Genomic DNA, 26,480 nt, shown 5'->3' on the forward strand with positions numbered 1-26,480 from the left:
AAACCATCTCTGCCTCACTCCATCCCATCAGTCAGACCTTTTATGGTAGAGTGGCTAGATGGAAACTTGCCAAAGTAAAAGGCATATGACATGACACCTGCATGACACCTTGAGAGCATGAGAAAAAGATGTTGAGAGCATCCTACTGTGGGGATGCTTCTCAGTGGCAGGGACTGGGAGACTGGTCAGGACTGAGGGCTGTATAACAGAGAAACATACAGAGAGGTCCATGAACAAACCTGATCCCACATGCACAGGCCCTTAGACTGAGGAGAAGAATAAATGGATTCAACGGCCTAGATGATGCTGGAGTGGCTTCAGGACAAGTCTGTGAATGTCTTTGAGTGGCCAGACTTTAAAAAAAAATTTTTTTACATATGGTGCCAAATACTAATCTTTGGATAACCTCAATACGCTTAATTGACCAGCTGAATGTATACTGTATAATCTATACTCTGCGTAAGCAGAGCCGGCTAAGAAGTGCGAATGTGTCTGACTGACTGACTACCCACCCACCCCTTGTTAAATAACGTAGTGGTTAGAGACAACAGGTCCCATGTTCGCCTCCCATAACAGTCAAAACGCATTGTGCCTGAGGTTCAGGACAGAAAAACCTTCGCTGGCTACAACTTTACGTAGCTATGTAATTGGAAGACTAAAATAAAACGGTTCAGTTGGATATTAGGATTTGTTCAGGACAAACACTTTGCTGGCTTCACGATTTTCTCGTCTTTTCACTTGACCAAAAAGTCAGTTATCGTTAGTGATGGACATTTGAAGCTTCATTACCGTTCTTCTAGCAGCAGGATATTATGCTAGCCGGGCTAACTCAGATATTCTTTTTCAAAATAAAAGCCATCATTGAACTATATACGTTTACAATCTAGTCTGTACATTTTATGTTTAATGTCCGTTCCAATGTTATTCTTGTCTGTTCTTTTTCACAGACTAGATTGTTAACTATATTGCTGTATATGTTTCAATTATGGCTTTTATTGTGATAAAGATAATCTGAGTGCTGCCAGCATAATATCCTACTGCTAAAATAACATGAATGTAGCCTCGAATGGCCATCACTGGTTATCATCTCCTATATTGATAGATACTGTATCTATGTCATTCATAAATGGCTAATTAGCTGTTAAAACGGCCAGTGGCAAAAGAGGATTTGTTCCGGATAGACAAAAACCTTGCTGGCTACAACCTTGAGTAGATATGTTATGGGAAGCCTAAAATGAAACTGATTACTATATTGCGACTATTTCTGGTGGATTTTCGATTTATGTCTCAGGATTTCTTCAAGATAGACAAACACTCGCCAATATTGATACTGTAGTTATTGTATCAATGTCATTCACGAATGTCTAATAAGCTGTTAAAACGTCCAGTTGCAAAAGTCATACAGTTCATAGATGCTATTTGTGGTTGAGGTAAACTTAATAAGAAACGTCACTCAGTTTAACGCTAGTTAATGGTGTCTAACAAAATATTCAAACTTGGCGTGATGGTAATGAGTGAAAATAATATAATGTGAAGGGGCTATGCTAATGCTCAGCGCGTGTGCTAATCGGTGGCGTAGTGGTTAACCACAATGCCTTTCACGTGGACGACCCAGGTTTGTTTATTGAGAGGGTAGCCACGGTTAACACATTTTATTGCGCGCCGGCTGAACTAGGCTTGCCTGGTTTCAAACTGACATTAAACATTAGATCAATCTGCTCAATAAAGACTCTTAAATAAGGTTCAACATCACTTTTAATTATGTGTTTTCTTCTAGTAATTTGTCAAATGTGTGTTTGGATGCATTAATGGCTGCAGGGATTCACAAATCTTCTCTGAGCGTTGTAGACGCACACTGGGTCGTGCTGAGAAACATTTGCCTTTCTATATTCCCTAGCAGCCATGGCAACCGGCAAAGAAGTGGCAAGAGCAAACAGCAGTCTAAGCAGAGATGCCCAGACTTCCCTCTCCCTAGACACTTCCTCTAGCTCTTCCGGGGGGGACAGAGGCGTTCCCAGGCCAGCCGGGAAACATAGTCCCTCCAGCGTGTCCTAGGTCTTCCTCCGGGTCTCCTCCCGGTGGCCCGGGAAGGCGTTCAGGAGGCATCCGGAACAGATGCCCAAGCCACCTCAGCTGACCCCTCTCGATGTGGAGGAGCAGCAGCTCTACTCTGAGCTCCTCCCGGGTGACCGAGCTTCTCACCCTATCTCTAAGGGATCGCCCAGCCACCCTGCGGAGAAAGCTCATTTCGGCCGCTTGTATCCGGGATCTTGTCCTTTCGGTCATGACCCAAAGCTCATGACCATAGGTGAGAGTAGGGATGTAGATTGACAGGTAAATCACCACGACAGACCGATACATCGACCGCATTACTGCAGAAGCTGCACCGATCCGTCTGTCAATCTCCCGTTCCATCCTTCCCTCACTCGTGAACAAGACCCCTAGATACTTAAACTCCTCCACTTGAGGCAGGCACTCTCCACCAACCTGAAGTGGGCATGCCACCCTTTTCCGACTGAGGACCAAGGCCTCGGACTTGGAGGTACTGATTCTCATCCCCACCGCTTCACACTCGGCTGCAAACTGTCCCAGTGCATGCTGAAGGTCCTGGTTAGAAGGGGCCAACACGACAACATCATCCGCAAAGAGCAGAGACAAAATCGTGTGGTCCCCAAACCCGACACCCTCTGGCCCCTGGCTGCGCCTAGAAATTCTGTCCATAAAAATTACAAACAGAACCGGTGACAAAGGGCAGCCCTGCCAGAGCTCCTGCTTCGGTTGTACAGGGACCTTAGCAAAGGACCCAGGACCCCATATTCCCGAAGCATTTCCACAGGATGCCGCGAGGGACACAGTCGAATGCCTTCTCCATATCCAAAACTCCCATGAACCCTCCAGCACCCTGTAGAGGGTATAGAGCTGGTCCAGTGTTCCACGGCCCGGACGAAAACCACACTGTTCCTCCTGAATCCGAGGTTCTACTGAATCCGCGAGGAGAATACGGCCAATAGTAGAACCATATTGACTATAGGAAATAGATATTTGTTTTTATTCTCAGAAGTTTTGTATTAATGTTTAGATTTCCTGAAGGAAATTTCTGAATTATCTTTTTTACATCTCTAAATTTGGATTTAGTGTGGAGGTTTTGCGTGGATGTTCTTTGTGTGAAATATTATAGTTTGCAAAAAGATAAAATGTGTTAACATTCTGAAACACACAAACACACCTGGAAGTGCACAACTATCAACCGTGCAACACGCTCAAAAACACAGAAGATTACCTCAAGTTCACTTCTGGATAGTCCTGAAACAAGTGAATAATTGAAATTAGGGAGTCTGAACAAATCTGAAATGCACACAGTGCTATCTCGAACAAACGTGTGAATATCTACACAGACACATCTACACATGTCTTTGTCTCCTCCCTCTTTTTCTCTCTCACACACACACACACACACACACACACACCCACACACACACACACACACACACACACACACACGCCGGCCTAGTTATTCTCCCTGTACACAAACAAATAGGCCTGTAGGAGGCAAAGACGAAGGAGTGGGGGGAATGGTAGTTACAACCACTGTGGTGTCACCCCAGAACGCCTTGCTAAATGCACAAACATATGTGACCCATATGTTTGTGTTTCGACTGTTGATGGGCATGACGACCGTTCTGAGAAACCAAAAAATATATATATAGCGCTTCTCCACAATGCAAATAGCTTTGCAGATCAAGGTGAATTGACCCTCCAGTCATCCACCACACAAAGAATGAGTTTAAATGATATCGGCCATTGCAGCCATGTTGGAGGATGGCGTGGGGTGTGTAGGGAGGATAGTGATTTTCCCCTGAGGGGTAATTGACAGCGAGTGATTGGAGAAAAGAAAATCAGGGCACTGTTGCATTCTGGGCCCTGACACCCTGGGGGGCTGCAGAGGGTGACGGGCAGGCGGGGCGGTGGGGTTTCCGGTGTGGTGTTCCCGAGTTGCGATTTGGGTTTGGATGCATGTAAGCTGGCTGGCTGCATCCCACCACTCCTTTTGGAAATGGTGGGTGTCGTGCAAACAGAATCTGGCAGCAGGAAAGGCTGTGGAGGAGTTTTGTTCTCCCTAGAGAGCCGACCGGAGAAGAGAGGCATAGGAGCGTATATTGGGCAAAGGGAGTAGAGCGTTTGAGCATTTTGGTAAACTTTTTGCTTTCTACAAAAGCCAGTTAGCAACACACACTGCTGGTTCTCTTACCCAGATACCAGTGACAACACTTATCAATCCGGTATATCCCAGACAATCTGGTTTTTGTTAACCACAGCGCTTTCGCTGGCAAATAATTGCATCGCACGAGCGTCTGCACTTAATGACCCAACTTTTGTCCGGTATGCTAAGATCATTCACATGTTTGGTTTTTGTTTCTCCCCACAGCTAAGCTAGTTTTGTAAGTCACACTTCACAGGGTCAGCGACCACCATTTTGGGACGTCACTTTCGATTGGAGGAATAGTCAGAGAATTGCCGTGATCTGTCGGCTCACGTCCTCAACGAGGGTAACCAGTCCGAGATTTAGAGCTACACCCCCCACTTTCCCAGGCGGCTTGTGCTCTCTGGAATCAGGCGAGGAGGCTTAAAGCGAGAGAGAAAGGAGAGGGAGATGGAGGCTGAGGGTGAGCGAAACCGCAAGACCAAGGGGAAAAAGGGATTGCGGACAAGACCTGGGGATATCCACATCTGCAATTTCCAGAGGTTTCTCAATAGGAGGAGTACGCTGACAGACGACAGTCACATCGTTCACATCCATATGAGTTGAATATCACCGTCCGACGGACACGGGCGCACAGACCGTTGGTCAAAGTCCATTGATTTAGATGTCTGTTGGTCAGTTTGGCGGCGTCCTTGGGCAGTTCAGTCAGTAAAGCATGGCGCCTGCAACTCCAGGGATGTCAGTTTGATTCCAACGGGGGGAGGGGGGGGGACTTGAATGTAAAATGGAAGGATACGGGACAATGAGAGCGATGGAGTGGGTCCGGAAGTTGGAGGCAGAAAAGTTGAGTGATGGGGAGGCTGAGGGAAAGGCACAGGGGAGAACGAACGACAGACACTGAGAGAAAGATATAGGGGTAGAGAGAGGGAGGCCCAACATGTCTTGATGCTGACTTGGTCGGACATTTATCAGCCAATTAACAAGACGACTGCGTTCTTTCCACCATGCCAGAAAAGCAAGGGTTATGGGGGTTCTCAGCAGCCTAAGCTAAATATACACCAGCCTCAGCGCTGCAGAATAGTCTGACCCTAAGAGCTTGACGAGAATACAACCTTCTGGTCCCCAATCCGTTTGTCTTGTCATAGCCAGGTTGTCCCAAAAGAACACGGCAATAACCAGGCTAGCAAAAGGAAAAAGGAGCTTTTCTCTGGATGTGATTCATCTGAGAGTTTTCTTATGTCCTCACTTTTAATCTACTTCCAAACTCCATTGGTGAAGGTCAGAGGGGAGGGGGCATCCGGCTTTCTCATCCAATTAGTTTTTGTGAAGGAGACCGGATAAGTTCACATCTCTGATCTTCCCTTGGCATATGTTACACCGTAACAAGTGAAAGCCAAAATCGGACCTGATCTGAAAACATCAGTTTGTTGTTCATTTAAACATTTAAATTGAGGTACATTGCCATGTTCCCACAACACATTTGAGTTGACATAACTCAACAGGCTAGAATCAGGTTAGGTCAATGATCTGAGTGTTTGTGTACAAAGGCAATTTTTAGTACACTGACTAGCTATTTAGTTAGTTATCAAGTGTGATTCATGGCACTGATGGAGCTATAATTGCCTCATGTTTAAATATGTTTAAATCAGATCAGGTAGTTGGCATTTGCACTTGGTTAGCTTGAAGTTATCAGCTCATGTTCAGAGAATTGACCGTCTTTTGAGAACCGCATTGTTGACTTCAGCACAACAAACATTTGGCTACCTCAAAAGACAAACTGGAACAGGAATTCTAAACCACTCAAAGTCGAAAAGGCTCACAATGGTTGATAACAGGACGAGACATTTTTGCACAGGGCTGTCGTTTTCATACCAAAGGGGGTTTGTATTGGCCGAAGTGCTTGGTGTGTCAGTGCATTCCCATTTCCAGGGGCTGCGTGGGGGTTGAAAGCCCTGTGGTCCTAGCTACAAACCCACAGGAATGTGTGAAGTGCCAAATAGACTGCAATTTTTGAGATGAATAGCGCCGATACCAGGGTCAGCCGAGCCTCCCTTGACATCAGCAATTGGCTAACTGGAATGCAATGTAGATGCTAGAACACTCATTTTGGCTGGATTGAGGATAGTGTGTGTGCGTGTGTGTGTTAAAATAGGCCTGTCACTTTAATTAGGCTATGATTTCAACTAATTGCAAATTATGACAAATGAATAACAAGTTAGGTATTTGAAGCAGTATTCAATTTGTATTCCACCACATCTGTGTGGGTGGAAGTTATTAGGATGTTGTGGTTGAACAAAATACCTCATTATCTCGATTTGGTCTGATGCTGGTCTGTGAGTTGTTGTTGGGTTATGCCACAGCTTTTTGACACACTATTTATTATCCTCTCAGTATTCTCTTGAAGTGTGTGTGTGGTTGTGTGTGTGTGTGGGTCTTTTGTTAGTGTGTGCATATGTGCACAAGTGTGTTTTTGGTTTCCCTAACGTTTAGGTCACAAAATGTCTGAGATATCTTTATTTATTTTTTGGAAACCTGACTTTTCAAATGCTTTATGGGTTTAGGCATAAATGTTGGGTTATTGAGGTTATGGTTAGCTTTAGAAAAATGCTTTTGATTGAAAAAAATTTTAGTCCTGAAAAGTCCTAGGACCATTAAAATGTTTACTCTTAATTAGGGATGCACTGATATATCAGCCATCACCTACAGGACCAATTACTACAGGACAACGCAGGTGCTGTTGTCTTCGATACTAAGATAACATCTGTTCAGATGCAGCTGAACTTTTCCAATCTGTGATATTTTGGCTTAGAGTAGTATCAGGTGAGGTTGGAATATTATTTGTACATTGTGCAGCAATATACCATGTTACTTGTTACAAGATATACTCTTTTTTTGAATCATTACACAGCACACTTGTAAGATCCACCTCCAGTACTCACTGTCTATCTCCTGAATGCAGCTCTCGTCCCAGGTCCACCTCCAGTACTCACTGTCTGTCTCCCGAATGCAGCTCTCGTCCCAGGTCCACCTCCAGTACTCACTGTCTGTCTCCCGAATGCAGCTCTCGTCCCAGGTCCACCTCCAGTACTCACTGTCTATCTCCTGAATGCAGCTCTCGTCCCAGATCCACCTCCAGTACTCACTGTCTATCTCCTGAATGCAGCTCTCGTCCCAGGTCCACCTCCAGTACTCACTGTCTATCTCCTGAATGCAGCTCTCGTCCCAGGTCCACCTCCAGTACTCACTGTCTATCTCCTGAATGCAGCTCTCGTCCCAGGTCCACCTCCAGTACTCACTGTCTATCTCCTGAATGCAGCTCTCGTCCCAGGTCCACCTCCAGTACTCACTGTCTATCTCCTGAATGCAGCTCTCGTCCCAGGTCCACCTCCAGTACTCACTGTCTATCTCCTGAATGCAGCTCTCGTCCCAGATCCACCTCCAGTATTCACTGTCTATATCCTGAAATGCAGCTCTCGTCCCAGGTCCACCTCCAGTATTCACTGTCTATATCCTGAAATGCAGCTCTCGTCCCAGGTCCACCTCCAGTATTCACTGTCTATCTCCTGAATGCAGCTCTCGTCCCAGGTCCACCTCCAGTACTCACTGTCTATCTCCTGAATGCAGCTCTCGTCCCAGGTCCACCTCCAGTACTCACTGTCTATCTCCTGAATGCAGCTCTCGTCCCAGGTCCACCTCCAGTACTCACTGTCTATCTCCTGAATGCAGCTCTCGTCCCAGGTCCACCTCCAGTACTTACTGTCTATCTCCTGAATGCAGCCCTCATTCCAGATCACCATCACCAGAATTCTGAACACCTTTTTTTCCTGCCACCTGTTCCTCATTAGTGTTCATATATACAGCTCCGGAAATAATTAAGAGACCACTGCACTTTTTTCTTTCCAAAAAAGTTGAAAAAGAAGGTTTTGAGTGAGGAACAGAAGGGTTAAAATTAAGACACCATTGCAAATTGATCACTTCTGTTCCTCACTCATGTTACTTTTCAACTTTTCTGGAAAGGAAAGAAAAAGGTGCAGTGATCGCTTAATTCTTTCCGGAGCTGTTTATTGCCTTCTGTTCCCTCTGTCCCTGTGAAGTATTGCAAGTTCTTCTACATGCCAAGCGTTACCTCCTACTTGTTGACTTACTCAGATCTTTCGACCTTTCTGCCTGCTTTGCTTAGACTTGGTTTACCTGCCTGCTGGATTGCCTGTGTGTTTGGGCACTGCCTGCATTATGGACTTCGATCTCGCCATTTATTAAAACTATCTGTGCTGTGGGCTTGGGTTCACACTGCCCCCGTCTTCCATTCATTACACTGGTTAGTTTTGTGTTATGATATAAAGGGATGTGGATTGGCTGTCAGAATGACTAGTTGGTAGATCTTGATTCTAAGAAGTTAATGATCTCCAGAAAGCTACTCAGCTAATTTAAATGACTCCTTACAAAATCATATAATTTTCGCATTTTCCATTCAGTATCGGACTTATTTTGGAGAGTATTTTGTTATTAAAATATGTAGTAAGATGACTTTACTATGATTTAATTTATATTTGTTAAAATAGGAAGCATCATCAGAAGATAATTTTTTTTCATGCCAGGGTATACAGGTACCGAAATGACAAAACATCTGTACTGGTATCAGGCGATTGTTCTATATGAATATCGGCGGTACATATTGGCCGGTCATTTTATTATCAACGCATCCCTGTTCTTAATGGGATTTGTTGCACGGAGTCCTGTCCCTGGATGGCCTGGCACAATTAGCCTGTTTACCTGAAGACAGATCTGGGACAAGTGCAGGTATCTGCTGGATTGACTCTAAAGGCAGAGAGCATCAAGTAGAAAACGCTGCCGTTCTAAGGGATTAGCTGTATGGATGTACACGTGGATATAGAGGATCCTTGGATATAGAAAATGTTAATTTTATGTTAATCACTACTTGGAATGATTGCTTTTCAATTAACCTGTCAGTGGTTTGTGTTATAGCCCTTTTGTTATTTGGGGCTAAATGAAAAGAACAGTCATGGTCAAGGAATATTTACAATATACGAGCTGTCAGTATCACAACCGAAAGCTCAGCTGAATCATATTTAAATGTGCATTGATCCTACATGTGAGGAGACTTTCAGTTTAGTTTTGTTCCTTAACCACTGGTAGCTTGAAATTGGAAGTGTGACAGATCCTTCTCAAGCGGTACATAGAGTTACCATGGGTCATATGCTAACAGAAATAACAAAACAACACTGCCTCACTACTCGCACGGTTAATGATTGCTTGGCAACTGAAGTCATAAGGTTAATCACCTAGATGTACAGTAGGATACTGTATTCATTTATGCATACAAATACGTACAAAGGAACCTGTGGATATAGGTTCACCAAACTCTAAAATTGCCAGCCTATCCCTTTAAATGTAGTTTTCCCAAACACCCATGTTGTGAATCAGTCAGTCAGTCAGTCAGTCAGTCATGCACAGTATTATGTAATGAATCGGCTGACCAGCTCCGATGCCTGGAAGCAGTCGAAAGAATCCAGACCAAAACAAACAACGACGAGTGACTACAGTCATGTTAATTAGCCAAAGACTGAACTGAAAAACAAGATCCTGGCATTCTGTTGAAAAGCTGATCCAATGGCCCATAACAAACATTCTGGGCCAGACTGTTGATGGCCGGCTGTAACCTCAAGGCCGACAACGACTATTTGTGGTTGAGACTTTGCTAACTGGCCTACACATGGGCTTAGTTAAGCACTTGGCAGGGATTTCCCACGCTGTGTTATGTTTAAGGCCTGATAAAGTGATTATTACCCAAGACCAAGCTTCTGCTGTATTTGTATTGAAAGCTGGAGTACTTTCTCTTGTCTGTTAGTGGGCACTGGTTACTGGTTGAGAATTGAAACGCCACATGCCTCTCTACTACATGCCCAGACAGCGTTACTGCATGCAATCGGGCAAATGTTTATCAGAAGATTGAAGGTCCTCTCTCTCCCTTTTCCAGGCCCAGATAGCATTCCTGCAGGGCGAGAGGAAGGGCCAAGAGAACCTGAAGAAGGACCTTGTCAGGAGGATAAAGATGCTGGAGTACGCCCTCAAACAGGAGAGGTGAGGAGCCACACCTTTAAGCCTCAGCTACACCAGATGTGTGAAACACATTCCACAGAAGGTTGAGTGCCTGCTCGTTTTCTTAATTTAAAGAACAAATTAATAAAAACAAACAGCAGATAGTCCTGTGTGGAATGTGTTTGACCCCTCTAGTCTATACGCTAGAGATTGGCAGCTATATTAGGAGGCTAGAGGCTTGTTTCTAAGGGCCCTGAATGCACACTTATGCCCTTTAACTCTCTGTCATCATGGCCCTTCTCTTACCTTAGTTTGAGACTGTCCTGATTCTGCTTGAAGTTGCTGTGATGAAGCATGGCCTTAATCACAAATTGGATATCATGATATTGGGGGGGAAAACAGGGGGAAAGTAAAAAAAGAATATATAAAATGACATTGAAATTGGCCCTTGCTAAGGCTTTGTTGCGTAAGAGCTTGAGTCCACATGAGTCCTCTAAAGGAATTATACAAATCGGAGAGGATCTGTGTAATGAATCTAAAGTGCACAGGTCTGGGCGATGCAGCAAAACCAAAATTCAAAACACACGAGCGAGTCTACATCATAATGTTTGAAAAGCAATACTTTTAATGTTTTTTATTGGTCTATTCAATTGCTGGATTGAAGTAACTGGATTTTGACCCGTTTTTGATTAATTCCAAATAGTCAATGAAGTAATCTAACAAATGAATTTAATATCTAAAGATAGTATTACAATTACAGTACAAGTATCAAAGATAATTTTTTTCCGGAGCTTCAAGATGTTTGCAAGAGCAAAGATGCAGGCAGAACAGAGGAAAATGCAAGCAAGAGCTTCCCCAAACCCGGTTCTGGTTTATATCCCAATACTAAAGACATGGGGGTCGGTTTTCTGACCAAAGGATAACAAACTAGTCCTGAAAAACAGACCCCTTATCATCTAGGGACACATTCCAATCTATGCCTCCTGACACCATATTGTAAAACAGAGTGATCTACTCATGGGTTCAGCATAGGGTGATTAAGGTATGACCTTAGGTTCTGTAGTCAGACCAGAGAGAAACATTTGGGACATAAACATTCTGATAAAAGAACATGACCAGACACACAGAGTTTAGGCTAGGAAAGGACAATTGAAGACATGATTATAAATGGCTATACTAAATACTGAAGAATCATCAAATATGGAAATAAACATAGAATTGACCATTTCTTTCTTCAGGACCTTGAGATGCATTGTGGAAGGACCTGAAACAAGCAGGTCATGCGTAAAAACCTATCAATGTGGCTGGGTAAAGCAGTAATGGATATACTGTCACACTCAAACACTGTGGTATAACATTGAACCGCGGAGGTGCGGTGTCCTCCATAATTACATCCACTGTCATGTACTGCTCACAAACCTAATGAACCCAGCATGGCGCCACACCCCTTTTCCTCCTGTCTGACAGCATACCGGACAATTAGAGCAACTACGGTTATTTAATGGGATAATTATTCCTGCCAGAATACAGCAATATAGCATGTAGGATCCTTATTTCCACCACACACTACCCGACAACCTGTGGATTAGACGGGGCTAGGCTGGCTGCCTGGCTGGCTGCCTGGCTTGCTTACTCACAGACTGGTTCTATGGTTTGGGAGGCTACCCATGAAAACATACCGATATGAAGAGAATATTGTCTTTTCCATACCCGTTTCCATTCCAAGCTTGATAGCCCACATCCAGGCTTTAACCTTTTCAACCACATGTTCAGTCTCCCACATCGGTTTGGATTCCAGGCTAGCTCATTTCAAACTGAAATACTTTGGGAGTCTGGTTGGGTTGTTGAGAAGAGGAGGAAACCTGAAAGACACGTTCTTTTTGAGAAACTCTCCCATGCGCCGCTATGTGATTACAGCCTGAAGACAAGCTGTTCCCAGCTACTACTCCATGAGAAGCAACTACCGTTCTCTTGATCTCTTGTCCTCCCTCGTTCCTTCTCTTGCCCCCTCTGTCTGTCTGTCCGTTAGACAGTCTCTGTCAGTCTTGTCTTTTCAGTCTCAATTTAAAGTGCTTTATTAGGATGGGAAACATCTCTTTCCTTTTTCCTCTTTTCCTCCCTGCCCATCTCCCTCTTTCACTGTCTCTGCCTCTCCCTTTTAACATACTTATCCTTTTCTCTTCCCTTTTCTCCTGCTCTCTCCGTTTCCCTCCTTCGCTCCCACTCTCTCTCCGTTTCCCTCCTTCGCTCCCACTCTCTCTCCGTTTCCCTCCTTCGCTCCCACTCTCTCTCCGTTTCCCTCCTTCGCTCCCACTCTCTCCGTTTCCCTCCTTCGCTCCCACTCTCTCTCCGTTTCCCTCCTTCGCTCCCACTCTCTCTCCGTTTCCCTCCTTCGCTCCCACTCTCTCTCCGTTTCCCTCCTTCGCTCCCACTCTCTCCGTTTCCCTCCTTCGCTCCCACTCTCTCTCCGTTTCCCTCCTTCGCTCCCACTCTCTCTCCGTTTCCCTCCTTCGCTCCCACTCTCTCCGTTTCCCTCCTTCGCTCCCACTCTCTCTCCGTTTCCCTCCTTCGCTCCCACTCTCTCTCCGTTTCCCTCCTTCGCTCCCACTCTCTCTCCGTTTCCCTCCTTCGCTCCCACTCTCTCTCCGTTTCCCTCCTTCGCTCCCACTCAATTGAACATGAGTCATTCCACATCATTCCGAGTTTGGAACGGTATCATACGTTTCTCTCTGCTTTTGCGAGTAGGAGGAACCTGGAGCGTCCGACCCTGCAGTTCAGTTCATATCTCGTCAGCGATAATGGAAGCCAACGTGGGATTGCACATCCATCAGTCAGCGCCTAGCTACTGTGCGTGGTTTTTGCATTTATTGATTAATGCCAAAGTGCTTCAGTCACGTGTGCTTTCCTTTGTCTGCACTCTACGCCGGTACAATGGATTGTATTAACCCCAGTTTTGACTTATAAATTATTTTATTTTGTTCAATAAAAAAATTGGCACTGACACCCCCCCCCCCCATCAAATCGACCACAGAATTTAATGGTAAAGTGAGAATAAAATTGTACTGTGTAAACTAGAATTTTTACATATTCTTTAAAAAAAAAGGCATTAAAATGTTTTTTTGTATTTCAAGGCCTTCACTCACCTAATGGTATCTCTTTCTTTGCACTCGTTACAGGTTTGAGTGACAGATCATCAGGCCGGTGTCTAGTCGCGGTCTAGCTAAGATCTCTTTTAAGCAACCCATATTCATACAGTACATTTTCTCAGAGTAGGAGTTTCTTATTTTCTATCAGGGTGGGATCTGATCCTAGATTAACACTCCTACCCCTAATTTATTAATCCAGTTATCCCACACAAAACCTGTAAGAAATGGCATTAGGAAGCCTTGTAATGTTTGTGTGCTATCTGGGCATGAAAAAAAGTATTTGTGCAAAAACCGCTCAAATGGCTTAATATCCATCATTACGTTTGGATTAGTTTCACCTAAGTGAATCTACAAATCCATGTTTAGCTTCCCACCACCTGATCTTCACGTATTATGCCTTCTATTAGGGCTTTCACTACAGGTACAGTATGTATGCAGGCAGTTCATTTACAGATATAATCAACAGTGCGATGTTGTCTGTGGTGCAGTAATTAACCGTTAATTCACTGTAGCTGCCTCCTCATTAAAGCCTTTACTTTCTCTCTTTTTGTCTCTCTTGCCCTTGCTCTCTCTCTCATCTCCTCCCTTCCTTTGTGCTTTCTCCTTTTTACTTTTACCATAAGGGCAAAATACCACAAGCTCAAATACGGAACAGAGTTGAACCAAGGAGACATGAAACCTCCCAGCTACGATGATTCTGGTAAGTTCAAAAAGTTTCCCTCTGTCAGAAGCCCAGCAATTGGTCCCTTTCAGCCCAATCTCAGCAGCTTCTTTTCCATTGCGGGCACCACAAAAATACAGTCATGCTCTTGAGGACGAAAATTTGCTGTGTCCCAAAATAATTGAAGCGACATGCATGAGATGATAGGTTTGCATGTAGCGTAAATGCAGCTTTGTAAAGAGGCAGGACCCCCTGCAATACCCCAGGGCTCTGTGGACCCCAGATTGACCGCCACTGTGCGTATGTATAATGAATGCGCTCTAAGTACTGTTAAAATGCCTTATTTATGAAATAGATGCCCTTCTCAGACTCACAGTCTCCCAATATGTGTATCCAAGGCAATGCAATAACTCATTGCCTTGGATACACATATACGCAATCACGCTCTGTCGAAATGCGGAAAGTCTCAAAAAGGAGCAGAACAAAGACCTTGGGTCTGGTGTGGTGGGTGACGGGCCAGCTAGGTTGTAGATTTAACCGTGACTTTGCCGATCTCCATAGCCGTCAAAACTCGAGACGCATCTGTATTTGAAACGCAGCTTTGCTTTCTTCGTGCACCTGTAAGCGGTCACGGACTGCTTTGTGTCCCATGGATTTGTGTGAGAGATTATATTTCAAGACTGAGTTGACAACATTTGGCTTTTCTCGTTCTCTCTCTCTCTCTCTCTCTCTCTCTCTCTCTCTCTCTGTCTCTCACTCCTCTCTTATCTGGCTCTTGTTTTCCTCTCGTCTTTGTCGCCCCCTCTCTCTCGTGCCTCTCATGTCTCTGTCTCCCAGATGAAGGAAATGAGAATGAGGCCCCGAGCCCCCCCCACAGTAGTCAGCAGTGCTGGAAGCAGGGACGGCAGCTACTGAGGCAGTGAGTGTCAACCCACACAAACACATGCAGCTTTTATAGAGTCCTGGGGATTTAGCCCTGCTCTAATGTTTGTTAATTAGACTTTAATTTGATCTTTAATTCAAACCTCAATGTTTTTTTTGGGGGGGGGGGATCCCCCGCATTTCCGCAAGTCTTGGAGGTGTGTGGCGATGTGGACTATTGATTATTATGCTTCTTCTGGGCTTTTCCGATTGCAACCAGCTCAGTGGGAGAAACCTCTGTGAGTGGGCTACTGACTGTCACCACTTGAGTTTAGTTGAGTTTACTCCACACTGGATATTGATTCTGGAGCTGCCACTCTTCCCTGGGTCCCCATAAAACATCAAATACCAGACAGACTACAGGACAGTTCATCTATCATGTTCTTACAGTGTATTTTATCCGAGTTTTAAGAAGAGGATAGAAAATGTGATCCATTGTTTTAACACGCTTTTCTTTTTTCTAAACTCATCTGGCTTTCTGCGTGTGCGCAGCCTTTGGGCACGGTCAGCCGCAAGTGTCGGCGTTGAAACAAAAAGCCGACAAAGGGTGGACAATCTTCTTAATGCAATTTAAGAGCCTGGCTTTCTAATGGATGATTAGTGTAATCTCCCTGAGACTGGTGTACGTGTGCAGCAACACACACCCTGAGACAGATGCATGTAGTACCGCACGCACACACAAGCTTAGACACACACACACACACATGAGCTAGGTGTTTAAGGCCGTACACTTTGAACTGACACTTCCCACTGCTTTTCCACATGTAAGATAAGTACTCTCAGCGGGCTCTTATGTCCATGCACAGGACCGTCTAGCATGTGAGGTAGGAAAGCTGTTAAAGGGGTTGGAACCTGGTGGCCTCAGGGTGTTAAAACTGGGAGTACTGTGGAGCACTAAAATGCATGGACCCCCATGGATTCATTCACAAATGATTGAATGCCCTAAATGGAAGTTGCTCTGAATAAGGGCTAAATGTTAAATGTAAAAAAAAATTATGAATGGTAGTAGCTATTATGAATGGAGCGAGCGAGATCAATGATAAGGACACAAAGAATTGTTAGTTGATAACCATGGTAGGTTTCTGTGGGTTTCTTTGAGAGTTTTATATTTTTGAAGCACTCAAATCTGAAATCATGACAGTATCAAACATTTTTAATAAATACTGACATTTTGACGTTGAGGACCCCTCCTGTTTTATTGTCAATGCACGATACCTTCTTTTTTGTTTAGTTATTGTATTCAAATTTGACATTCTAGTCATTTATCAGACGTGACAAACTGCTGAAGCGCTGTAACTAACACGCACCCTCTCTTTTTCCGGATCTCTGCAATGCATTCTAACAATCCGCGCGACTTGCAGGCAACAGCACACATGGCCCAACCACATCCCGGTTCCATAGAGCGGTTATTGATTTCACATGTCAGAGCACACACTCCAGCCAGCCCCTACCCCTAGCCCCATCTGGTCAGCCCACAGTGTGGAACAAGGCTCTGTGTTGATGGAACTCCAGGCTCACTGACTTTGTCCGCAGGACCTATGCATCTCTGTCTCCATGCTTGTCAGCGTGTGCGCGCACGCGGGTGCGCACACTTGCGCCTGTGTTGGTTTGAAAATGTTAAATTCACCCTCAAATGAAATTTGTGTGGGTGTAGACACTGTTGGGCGTTGCACTGCTCCACTACAGTTAGTTACATCTGAAAAAGCAAGTACACCTTTCTGGAAAGTTGACTGTTTTTATATATACAGTGGGGGGAACAAGTATTTGATACACTGCCGATTTTGCAGGTTTCCCTACTTACAAAGCATGTTGAGGTCTGTCATTTTTTATCATAGGTACACTTCAACTGTGAGGGACAGAATCTAAAAAAAAAATCCTGAAAATGACATTGTATGATTTTTAAATAATTTATTTGCATTATATTGCATGACATATGTATTTGATCACCTACCAACCAGTAAGACTTCCGGCTCTCACAGACCTGTTAGTTTTTCTTTAAGAAGCCCCCCTGTTCTCCACTCATTACCTGTATTAACTGCACCTGTTTGAACTCGTTACCTTTATAAAAGACACCTGTCCACACACTCAATGAAACAGACTCCAATCTCTCCACAATGGCCAAGACCAGAGAGCTAAAATTGTAGACCTGCACAAGGCTGGGATGGGCTACAGGACAATAGGCAAGCAGCTTGGTGAGAAGGCAACAACTGTTGGCGCAGTTATTAGAAAATGGATGAAGTTCAAGATGACGGTCAATCTCCCTCGGTCTGGGGCTCCATCTCACCTCGTGGGGCATCAATGATCATTTGGAAGGTGAGGGATCAGCCCAGAACTACACGGCAGGACCTGGTCAATGACCTGAAGAGAGCTGGGACCACAGTCTCAAAGAAAACCATTAGTAACACACTACGCCATCATGGATTAAAAACCATCTGGATGATCCAGAGGAGGAATGGGAGAAGGTCATGTGGTCTGATGAGACAAAAATTTAGCTTTTTGGTCTAAACTCCACTCGCCATGTTTGGAGGAAGAAGAAGGATGAGTACAACCCCAAGAACACCATCCCAACTATGAAGCATGGAGGTGGAAACATCATTATTTGGGGATGGTTTTCTGCAAAGGGGACTGGACGACTGCACCGTGTTGAGGGGAGGATGGATGGGGCCATGTATCACGAAAGCATTGAAGATGGGTCGTGGCGGGGTCTTCCAGTATGAAAACGACCCAAAACACACAGTCAGGGCAACTAAGGAGTGGCTCTGTAAGAAGCATCTCAAGGTCCTGGACTGGCCTAACCAGTCTCCAGACCTGAACCCAATAGAAAATCTTTGGAGGGAGCTGAAAGTCCGTATTGCCCAGCGACAGCCCCGAAACCTGAAGGATCTGGAGAAGGTCTGTATGGAGGTCTGAGACAAAATCTCTGCTGCAGTGTGTGCAAACCTGGTCAAGAACTACAAGAAACGTATGATCTCTGTAATGGCAAACAAAGGTTTCTGTACCAAATATAAAGTTCTGCTTTTCTGATGTATCAAATACTTATGTCATGCAATAAAATGCAAATTAATTGCTTAAAAATCATACAATGTGATTTTCTGGATTCTTGTTTTAGATTCCGTCACTCATAGTTGAAGAGTAGCTATGATAACAATTACAGACTTCTACATGTTACAGACTCCAACACATTGATATTTGAGATAACTTTTAACCATATTCAGTGATTAAGTTAACCCAGTTAACATCACATCACATAACATCACACAAAAAACTTTGAATCCATTTATGCAATTAAACAGAAACACAGTTGACATATGTGAAAAGGTTAGCTTATAGAAAACTTTAGAGAGTTATTTGGGAAGGTCTTCTTTAAGGCCTGATTTGGTACCCTATGGGTGAGTGGTAAGAAATCACGCCAACATCAAAAGATCTATCAGAGGCCCTCAGAAGATTATTGATACCCATGAGTCTGTGAGTTACAAAGCCATTTTCAAGCAGGTTAATCTTTACACTGCCCGGCGTATTAACCTCAAGCGGAGAAAATTCAAGACTATTGGCAATCTGGACAGGTTGTCCCTCCAAATTCAGGCCAAAAACAGATGAATGATGCTTGTAAAAGTCTAAGAACCACAGGGTAACATCAATAGATCTATAGGCCTCTCTTGCCGCAATCAATGTTAAAGGTCAAGAATCAACTGCCCCGAAATGGTCTGCACAAACTTGGCCTACATGGGAGGTCAGGAAGGAAGAAGACTTTGCTCTCAAAAACGAATATCCGGAGACAACTGAACATTGTGTTCTGGTCAGATGAGTCAAAGGTGGAGTTTTTGGACGCAATGGCAAATATTGTTTGGCGAAAAAGAAACACTGCCTTTGAACGGAAGAGACTGTAAAACACATGGAGGCAGTTGCATTATGTTTTGGGGCTGCTTTCCTGCCTTATGGTCTGGCCAACTTGTCAACATTGAGTCACCTATAAATTCCATATTGTACTTGAGAATTCTTGAGGAGAATGTGAGCTGAAGCTGAACCGAACATGGACCTTGCAACAGGACAATGATTGGAACACAGAAGCAAAGCTACAACAGAATGTCTCAAAACAAAGAAATGAAGGGTTGTCAACTGGACACTTGGCCAGTAGACGAGTTCAAAAATGCCATTAGAGGACTTGAAGTGGGCCTCGCATGCAAAAAATACCTAAAACATGACACAGTCGAAGCAGCACTGTAAAGAAGGGTGGGCAAAAATGTCTCCCAGTTGATGTAGAGTACTAATGGTTAATTCAGCCAAAGGAGGCCCCACCAGCTATTGAAGCTAGAATGAAATTGTTTTTCGGTAAGTTTTGGTTAATAAATGATTTCAGAATGCAAGTATGATCTTTCAGTGTCATTTGTTAAATTAGGTTAGTGGTGTTGAAGTGAAGATTACATATCCATATGTCCAATCATGTTGCATATAGTATATGTTGTGTATTCCTTAGTGTGTCGCATCTGTCAGCTGTATGTTTGCACTTTAAACAGTGGCAGCTACAGGCAGGCACAGAACCCCACAAGGGACATGCTCACCCCCACCACCACCATCACCACCTCTCTTAACAAATGAACTCCCTGAACTGGACATGAGTGAGAGAGAAAGTCAGCTAGAACAAGAGGGTAGGGAGATGGTAAGGCAGTGACGGAGGATGAAGGCAGAGCAGAGAACTGTCTAATACCACCGGTCTGACGGGACCATTGAGTGGAGAGAAGGGAGGACGTTTGCAAACAGACACGTTGCGTTGATTGGATGTAGTGGCCTTTCCATAACTGGGGAGATGCTCTAGCCTGTTTTACTGCGGTTGTACTTTTGAATGCAGTTTGGGTGGTGGGGGGGAGGGTTTGTTAAATACTGGGTTTTTGCGACTTTGGATTCATCTGTACATTTTATGAGCACTTTTTACCCACGGGGAAGTTGAGAACTGTACATTGAAACGATAAACATAGCTCCAATAGTCAGTGCATACAAGACTTGGTGTTATACAGAGTAATGTGCTTATTTCAGAATAGATAAAGCAATCGATCTGGGCACCAAATTATATTATTTTTGGATGACGTCCTTGGATGTCAGAATAAGAATGCAGTGTGTCGTAGAGAGGAAGTAAGTTTGTGTGTTGATTTCTGATGTGTATGTGTGTGTTAGGCTCTGTGTGTGTGCATTTGTATTCCTCTGTTTAGTGTGTTCCTCACTTGTGCATTGAGTTGAAGTGTGTGTACATGTGTGTCTCTTGTCTGTGAGAATGTGTTGTGTGTATTGTCTCTGGTGTATCAGTGTGTGTCTGTGTAATGAAGCCCAGAGACAGAGATGGTGTTAGCTTATGAATGGATGATTGTGTTGGGGCATTCAGGCCTCCTGCGACTGGAGAGCCTGGTACAGCAAGAGGCTCTGGGGGAACGTTTTCTGTTTTTTCCCCTGCTTCCGTTGTCTGTTTAAGCTCGCACAAGATGCTGTTTTACCAAAACCTCCAGCTTTAAGGGATCTGCAGCAGAACTCAATCGCATCTTTAAGGAATACAGATAACCCGGGTGATTTGGTTGCGCCCAAAGAGGTCTGCGTGTTGTGTTTTTAGGAAAGCTTTTGTGAAATTGTTCATTTGAGCTTAAGTGTTTTTTCTTTTAGTTTTGTGGTTTTAAAGGGGGATTTGGTCTTAAAGCTTGTTTTATAGTTCAATTATCCTCAGGACTGGGACATTGGTGTGCAGTGACTGAAAACTGATGTTTTCCTCTCAAAGAGAAATTCTGTTTTTTACAGGTTTACTTTCTGTGCTGTCTAAAAGAACTTCTTTGTTTTCTATAGAGTCTCTATTATGAGAATTAGGGCGTATTATATTGTTGAGCTTGTAGCTTGTTTGGTTGGTATTTTCTCCAGTTAATAATTTCCTCCCTAAGGATTATGGTTAGGATTTAATAATTAGCTTAGGATTTAGAGTTGACGCTGGTTTGGTGTTTAGGGTCAACATTGCCTAATTTACTGGCTTATCTCTCTGAAAACATTCAGTGGGTCCTCTCCTTCTCCAGGTACCTTCAGGAGGTGGGCTACACGGACACCATCTTGGATGTGAAGTCCCAAAGGGTCAGGGCGCTGCTGGGCCTGGCTGGAGACTCTGGAGAAAGGCCGTCGGACAAGAGAACAGAACCCATGGTCAACGGCACCGAGCCATCCCTGCTAAAGGACGCCGGCATGATCAGGTGAGCTACCGCTAATGGCTACTGCTTTTATAGTTGTAGACATATAGTTCTAGATTTAGTTAAATGTATAGCTTAATGTTGTAATTGCCAATGTTACTGCGATGACTAATGCTATTGCTAATGCTTTTGTTTCATGCTTCTTGTAGTACATGATGTAAGTTGAGCCAAAGCTACTGTTTAAATGCTGTACCGTAGCTAATGCTATTGTTGTACTTCAATGACGCTGTTGTATTAACTGTCGCTAATGTTATAGTTGCAGCTATCAGTAATTACGTTATTATTTCTTTCAGCAATGTTATTTTCTTTTCATAGCTTATGGCTTAACAGCACTTGTTATAGAAGGGCATGCAAGTGTATGGTCCTTGAATTGTTCTTTTGCTCTCACAAACATCTCTTTCTGTCCTCTGTCATTATCGCTCTCTCTCTCTCTCTCTCTCTCTCTCTCTCTCTCTCTCTCTCTCTCTCTCTCTCTCTCTCTCTCTCTCTCTCTCTCTCTCTCTCTCTCTCTCTCTCTCTCTCGTCTTTCTCTCTCTCTCTCTCTCTCTCTCTCTCTCTCTCTCTCTCTCTCTCTCTCTCTCGTCTTCCTCTCTCTCTCTCGTCTTCCTCTCTCTCTCTCTCGTCTTCCTCTCTCTCTCTCTCGTCTTCCTCTCTCTCTCTCTCGTCTTCCTCTCTCTCTCTTGTCTTCCTCTATCTCTCTCTCCCTGAGTTTCTCTCCCATAATTTTTTCCCCTCTCTCTCTCTGGTCATTCTCGATATCTCTCTCATCACGCTGCTCAGCTCTCACTCCCCGTAATTATCTCTTATCTTTTTCTTTCTGCTTTCTCTTGGTCTCGGTTCTGTCCACCAGTAAACCTGACATGTCTGACTCGGCCACAGTCCTGGAGGCCTTTAAGTTCATTGAAAGTGCCGCTGCCGAGTTCAGCGACGAGGAGGAGGACGACGACAGCGAAGGGAGGGACAAGACCATTATGAACTTGGCCACTGTAAGCAAGGACACACACAGACACACATTCATGATTGGGCTTGGGCTTCTTTAATGAGCCAGTAGCAATAGCGTTAGCAATTTATACCAGAATTGCATACCGCTATTGCATTAGCAAAAGCATTAATGTGTACCAAGCATTTGCTTTGAATTGCCTTGTTCAGACCTATACTTCAATGGTTGACTCGTTCAGTTGCTCGGGCCTTATCTCCGTCTCTCTAATGTGGTCGGCCCTCCACAGATGGTGAGGAAGAAGACGTCATCCTCTTCCTCGGACATGAGTGATGACCCGGACACCGAGGAGGCTCTGAAAGGGTTCGACTTCCTAGCCAGCCCAGACGAGATAGACTGCTCGACCGATACCCGGAGCTCAGAGGACACCGGGGACTGGGGTAAGAGGAGGGTCTCTAGTGGGGTTGAAGGAGATGGGGGAGTGGGGTGGGAGAGTGGTCATGTTAAGACAGAGGTATGAGGAATGGAGGGGTGAGTGGGTACAGGTTGGACAGGATGGAACCTAAAGATGTGTGGAAATACTAATTAGTTGACTAATTATTTAGTTGAATTAAAACAATGCAGGAACTAAAACGTGCAATCAACTTTGTGTCAACCAAGGCTACTTATTGGCAGCAACTTGTTTTTACTGGTAAGCCAGGTCAACTGTGTAGGGGAAGGGTTGAACGCAGAACATAATTCAAACATTGTTCTCTAGTGGAAAGTGCAAAGGGAACAAGAGTACCATAGAGGACAGTGGACCAATAGGAGCACTGGCGAGCAGTCAGGCTCAGCGAGCGTTGCGTCCACGTCAAAATCCTCTTTAAGCTCCGACGCTGCAGAACCGTCCCCACTGAGAGGTCCCAGCCTTTCCTCAGTGGCCAACTCTGACAGAAACCAGCGTTCTCCAACCTAGTGTCCTTACAAATACTCAGCTGGCCACCTTGGTCGCCCTTAGGACCCCGAGCTTCACCGCAAACAGAGGACCCACTTCATTTCTGTCGCCTAGCAACTCGCTGTGTTTATCTTGACTCAACCACAAAGGGCATTCCCACGCAATCAGTGAGTCAGCCTGTCACAGGTCAGGCAGCAGTGGGAGATCAGACAAAAAGGAAGGGGAAATTGTCCAATAAAAGGTTTGAGCCAAAAAGAAAACTGCCTGCTGAAAACCTTTCCTTGGTTAATACTGGTCCTTTACAGTGTAGCCAAAGACAAAGCGGATTGACTTTCCAAAAGCTGATGAGTATTCCCGAGTTGTCCAGTCTCAGTTCAGACTTTCTTGCTTGGAAGAAATCAAGGAGATGTTTTCCAACGACTCCTTACCAAATTTAGTGAGCTTGAACATTTTTGTCAGACGCACTTGATATCCCGGAGGATTTGTGCTTCATTTGTAGACTAATTCAACATGGCTCAGAGCTGTAATGACTGGAAAAGTTACTTCCACCAAGTATTAACGCCAGACTGTGAAGTCATAAGCAATGCACCTTTATCTCTGAATAGACACTAGCGGCTGTAATAGACTGTGCCAGCATCACTTCCTGTATTATGGGTGTACCTGGGAAAAATATCTATCAATTCCTCTACCCTGGGCGGTACAGACCCAAGGAAGCGCAGATGGAAGGACGGATCCAAAATAGGCTCATCGGCAGCGAGGCGTTTAGCCGCTCCGTTATGAAACACATTTGTCATCAGCAGCTCTGAAGTGTTCATCTCCTCCGCTTGATCCCACACACTGCCGCCACAGGCCAAGGACGGGTGGCCCAAATGGCACATGATTCCCTATGTAGTGCTCTAGTTTTGCCATAGCCCTTTGGGCCCTCATCAAACGTAGTGCACCGTCTAGGGAATAGTTTGTCACTTTGGACACAGCCTGACACATCTGTAGCTGAGTTTTGCAAGGAGAAATTGGAATATAATTATTTTTGCCTGTGTGATATAATCATGCCTGCTTCTGAGGTATCCATACGTCCTGATTCTTTGTTCTTTAGCCAATTTATGTTATAAAACCTACATGGTTGCTGCTTTTTAAGACACATTTATTGCCATTCAATATATATTGATATTGCTCTATTTACTTTTTTCTATTCAGATTTAAATATATTTGGTATTTAATGTTACTGACAATAACATTTTGCTGGAATTAAGTTTTCTGCTATTTGCGTCGCACAATTGACAATGCCTACAAAAACAGACACAGGCGTTTGGCATGATGGCTGTTCCACCATATGCTTTGTTCTTCTATGTCAAATTCAACATTTGTATTTGATGTCAGCTGTTTATTTTTTGTGTGTGTTTGCAGAGCCAGTCTGGCTTATTTGCCCCCAAACCCTTGTCAGTTTTGTGTTGTTCATGTTTACGGTTGTCCTTGTCGAATGGTGCAGAGACTGTAACCATGTAGCATGACTACTTTTCCATTCCATTCCTGTGTGTTATCAAACAAAAAGAGAATATGGCAGATTAAATTCCTGACCCCTATCCCAATGTGTTGACATCATCTCCCTAAAGGGGCTTTTAAAGGACTTGCAGAAAACCACAATGGGAAGGGGAAAAAACCTTGATTGTGAATTTCTCTCAAAATGTATTGCAAAAAAATCTAACAATTGACTTCCCCCTAAGACAACATAGTTGTTACATACTGCAGCAAACGCAAGTATTGCAGTTGCCTGCAGCGGGTCTCAAACCTGGGTCGCCCACATGGGTCCCCTGGCCTCCCTGGCTCTTAGGCATACTCGCTAACCACTGCTTCATTAGGGCTAACACACTTGGGATGGTAGGCCAGGGTCTTCATAATTCATTCGGACATTATAGCCAATGTGTGCGTATCAAGAGTGCCAAATAACCTTTAAAGAGGCCATCTTCACCTCATTTCGTGAGTTTTCATTTGGTCCGGTTCAGAAGGAAGTCGCTGGACACTGACCGGCTTATCGGTTTCTGCCCCCCCCAATCCAATCCACCCCCCCCCTCCCCCAACCCCTTCCTTTGGGTGTAGAGAAGGAAGAGCAGTGCCCCATGCCCGAGGCCTGGGACGTGGACCAGGGCCTGATAGCCCAACTCAAGGAGCAGTACAGGAAGGAGCGCAAGGGTAAAAAGGGGGTGAAGAGTAAGTCTGTCAGGCCTCCCCTTTTCTCTTTCTTGCTCTTCATAGTTTTCCATCTCTCTGTCTTTCGCAGTCCTCTTTTTCTTTGTTTTTCTTGCCGAGGGTGAACTGTAGCGCCAGTAAGCTAACAAAACGGAACGATATTTGGAGCGCCCCCTGTAGGTTATGTTCAGTACGTCGGCCATCTTGCGTCCCTTCTTCTCGTGTGTCTGTGCTCCAGTGCGTGCCGGTTTGTGTTTTGTGCCTTTCACTGGGACTGTAATACTTCTTCCGACTGTCACCACCCTCATGCGGGAGATTTTGGATCTCTATTAAATGGGTTAATCCCCATAGCCGTGTTAACTGCTAGCAACGGGCTCTGAACTGCATTCCTAAACCTTGTTATCTCAATTGCTGGTTGTTGTTTTGAGTTGAATTTATAGTGAATAGAAAGGCCATAGCCCATCAGGTCTTTAATGTCATCTTTACTGGTATCTTGAGGACACGTGAGATAACGTTTAACTTGTTCTGGTACTTCTGACAAATCAAGATTTTGGATGGTGTTAGTACATTTCTTGATGTGCGTAAATCAGAGGGGGATGCTCTTCAGTGAAACACGTTCTAGTTCTGACTCTTCTCGAAAAGACGATTCAGACAATTACAGTGTGTCGTTTAGGCTTATTTAGGCATGCCACTTCTAGTAACTCTGTGGTTACCCCAGACCACATTTGAGGCTCCGCCTCCCTGCTTTCTCATGTGTTTGTACACAGCTTTACGTTTCCCGCCACTGACATTCTATCATGCCTTTTCAGCTACACCTTTATCTTTGAATTTCTGCTGCTCTCATTTTTCTGTCTCAATATTTTTCAACCATTTCAACCTGCTTTCTCTGAAAGTATCCTGTCTAAATGCTCTTCTTTTCCTCCAACTTTAGTTGTTTCTTTTATTCTAAGTTATCTACAGAGTTTTCTTTGCCAAGCATCAGCAATGGACCTGGTCTTCAATCTGCTCATTTAAAGGCTGCGAATTCATAAAGCGTGCTTTATGAGTTGGAGTGCTGACCTGAGATCAGCTCATCTGAGTCAATAAAATCATATCAGTTACTAAAAGGCATAATGGATCTTAAATCAGCACTCCTGCTTTGTGTAGTTTATGAATATATGCCCTTTTATCTTGCCCATTCTCTGCATCATCTTGTACCTGCTGATTGTCCCCTGCAATAAATTC

At 44.3% G+C, this 26,480-nt stretch overlaps 1 protein-coding gene across 2 annotated transcripts in view; it reads left to right on the top strand.

Annotated features, from left to right (window-relative positions):
- The window catches only part of strn (striatin, calmodulin binding protein), a 59,831-nt gene that overhangs the window by 20,076 nt on the left and 13,275 nt on the right, over positions 1-26,480 (top strand). Inside the window, exons 2-8 of one of the 2 annotated variants that reach the window (XM_010905867.4) lie at positions 10,200-10,303; positions 14,031-14,107; positions 14,906-14,987; positions 21,034-21,204; positions 22,052-22,187; positions 22,428-22,578; positions 25,167-25,277. In XM_010905867.4, coding sequence (XP_010904169.2) covers positions 10,200-10,303; positions 14,031-14,107; positions 14,906-14,987; positions 21,034-21,204; positions 22,052-22,187; positions 22,428-22,578; positions 25,167-25,277 — 832 coding nt within the window. The remainder of the gene's footprint in view (positions 1-10,199; positions 10,304-14,030; positions 14,108-14,905; positions 14,988-21,033; positions 21,205-22,051; positions 22,188-22,427; positions 22,579-25,166; positions 25,278-26,480) is intronic. The other variant, XM_010905868.4, reaches the window with a different exon arrangement.

This window comes from Esox lucius, chromosome 9 (genome assembly GCF_011004845.1).
Source record: "Esox lucius isolate fEsoLuc1 chromosome 9, fEsoLuc1.pri, whole genome shotgun sequence".
NCBI lineage: Eukaryota > Metazoa > Chordata > Actinopteri > Esociformes > Esocidae > Esox > Esox lucius.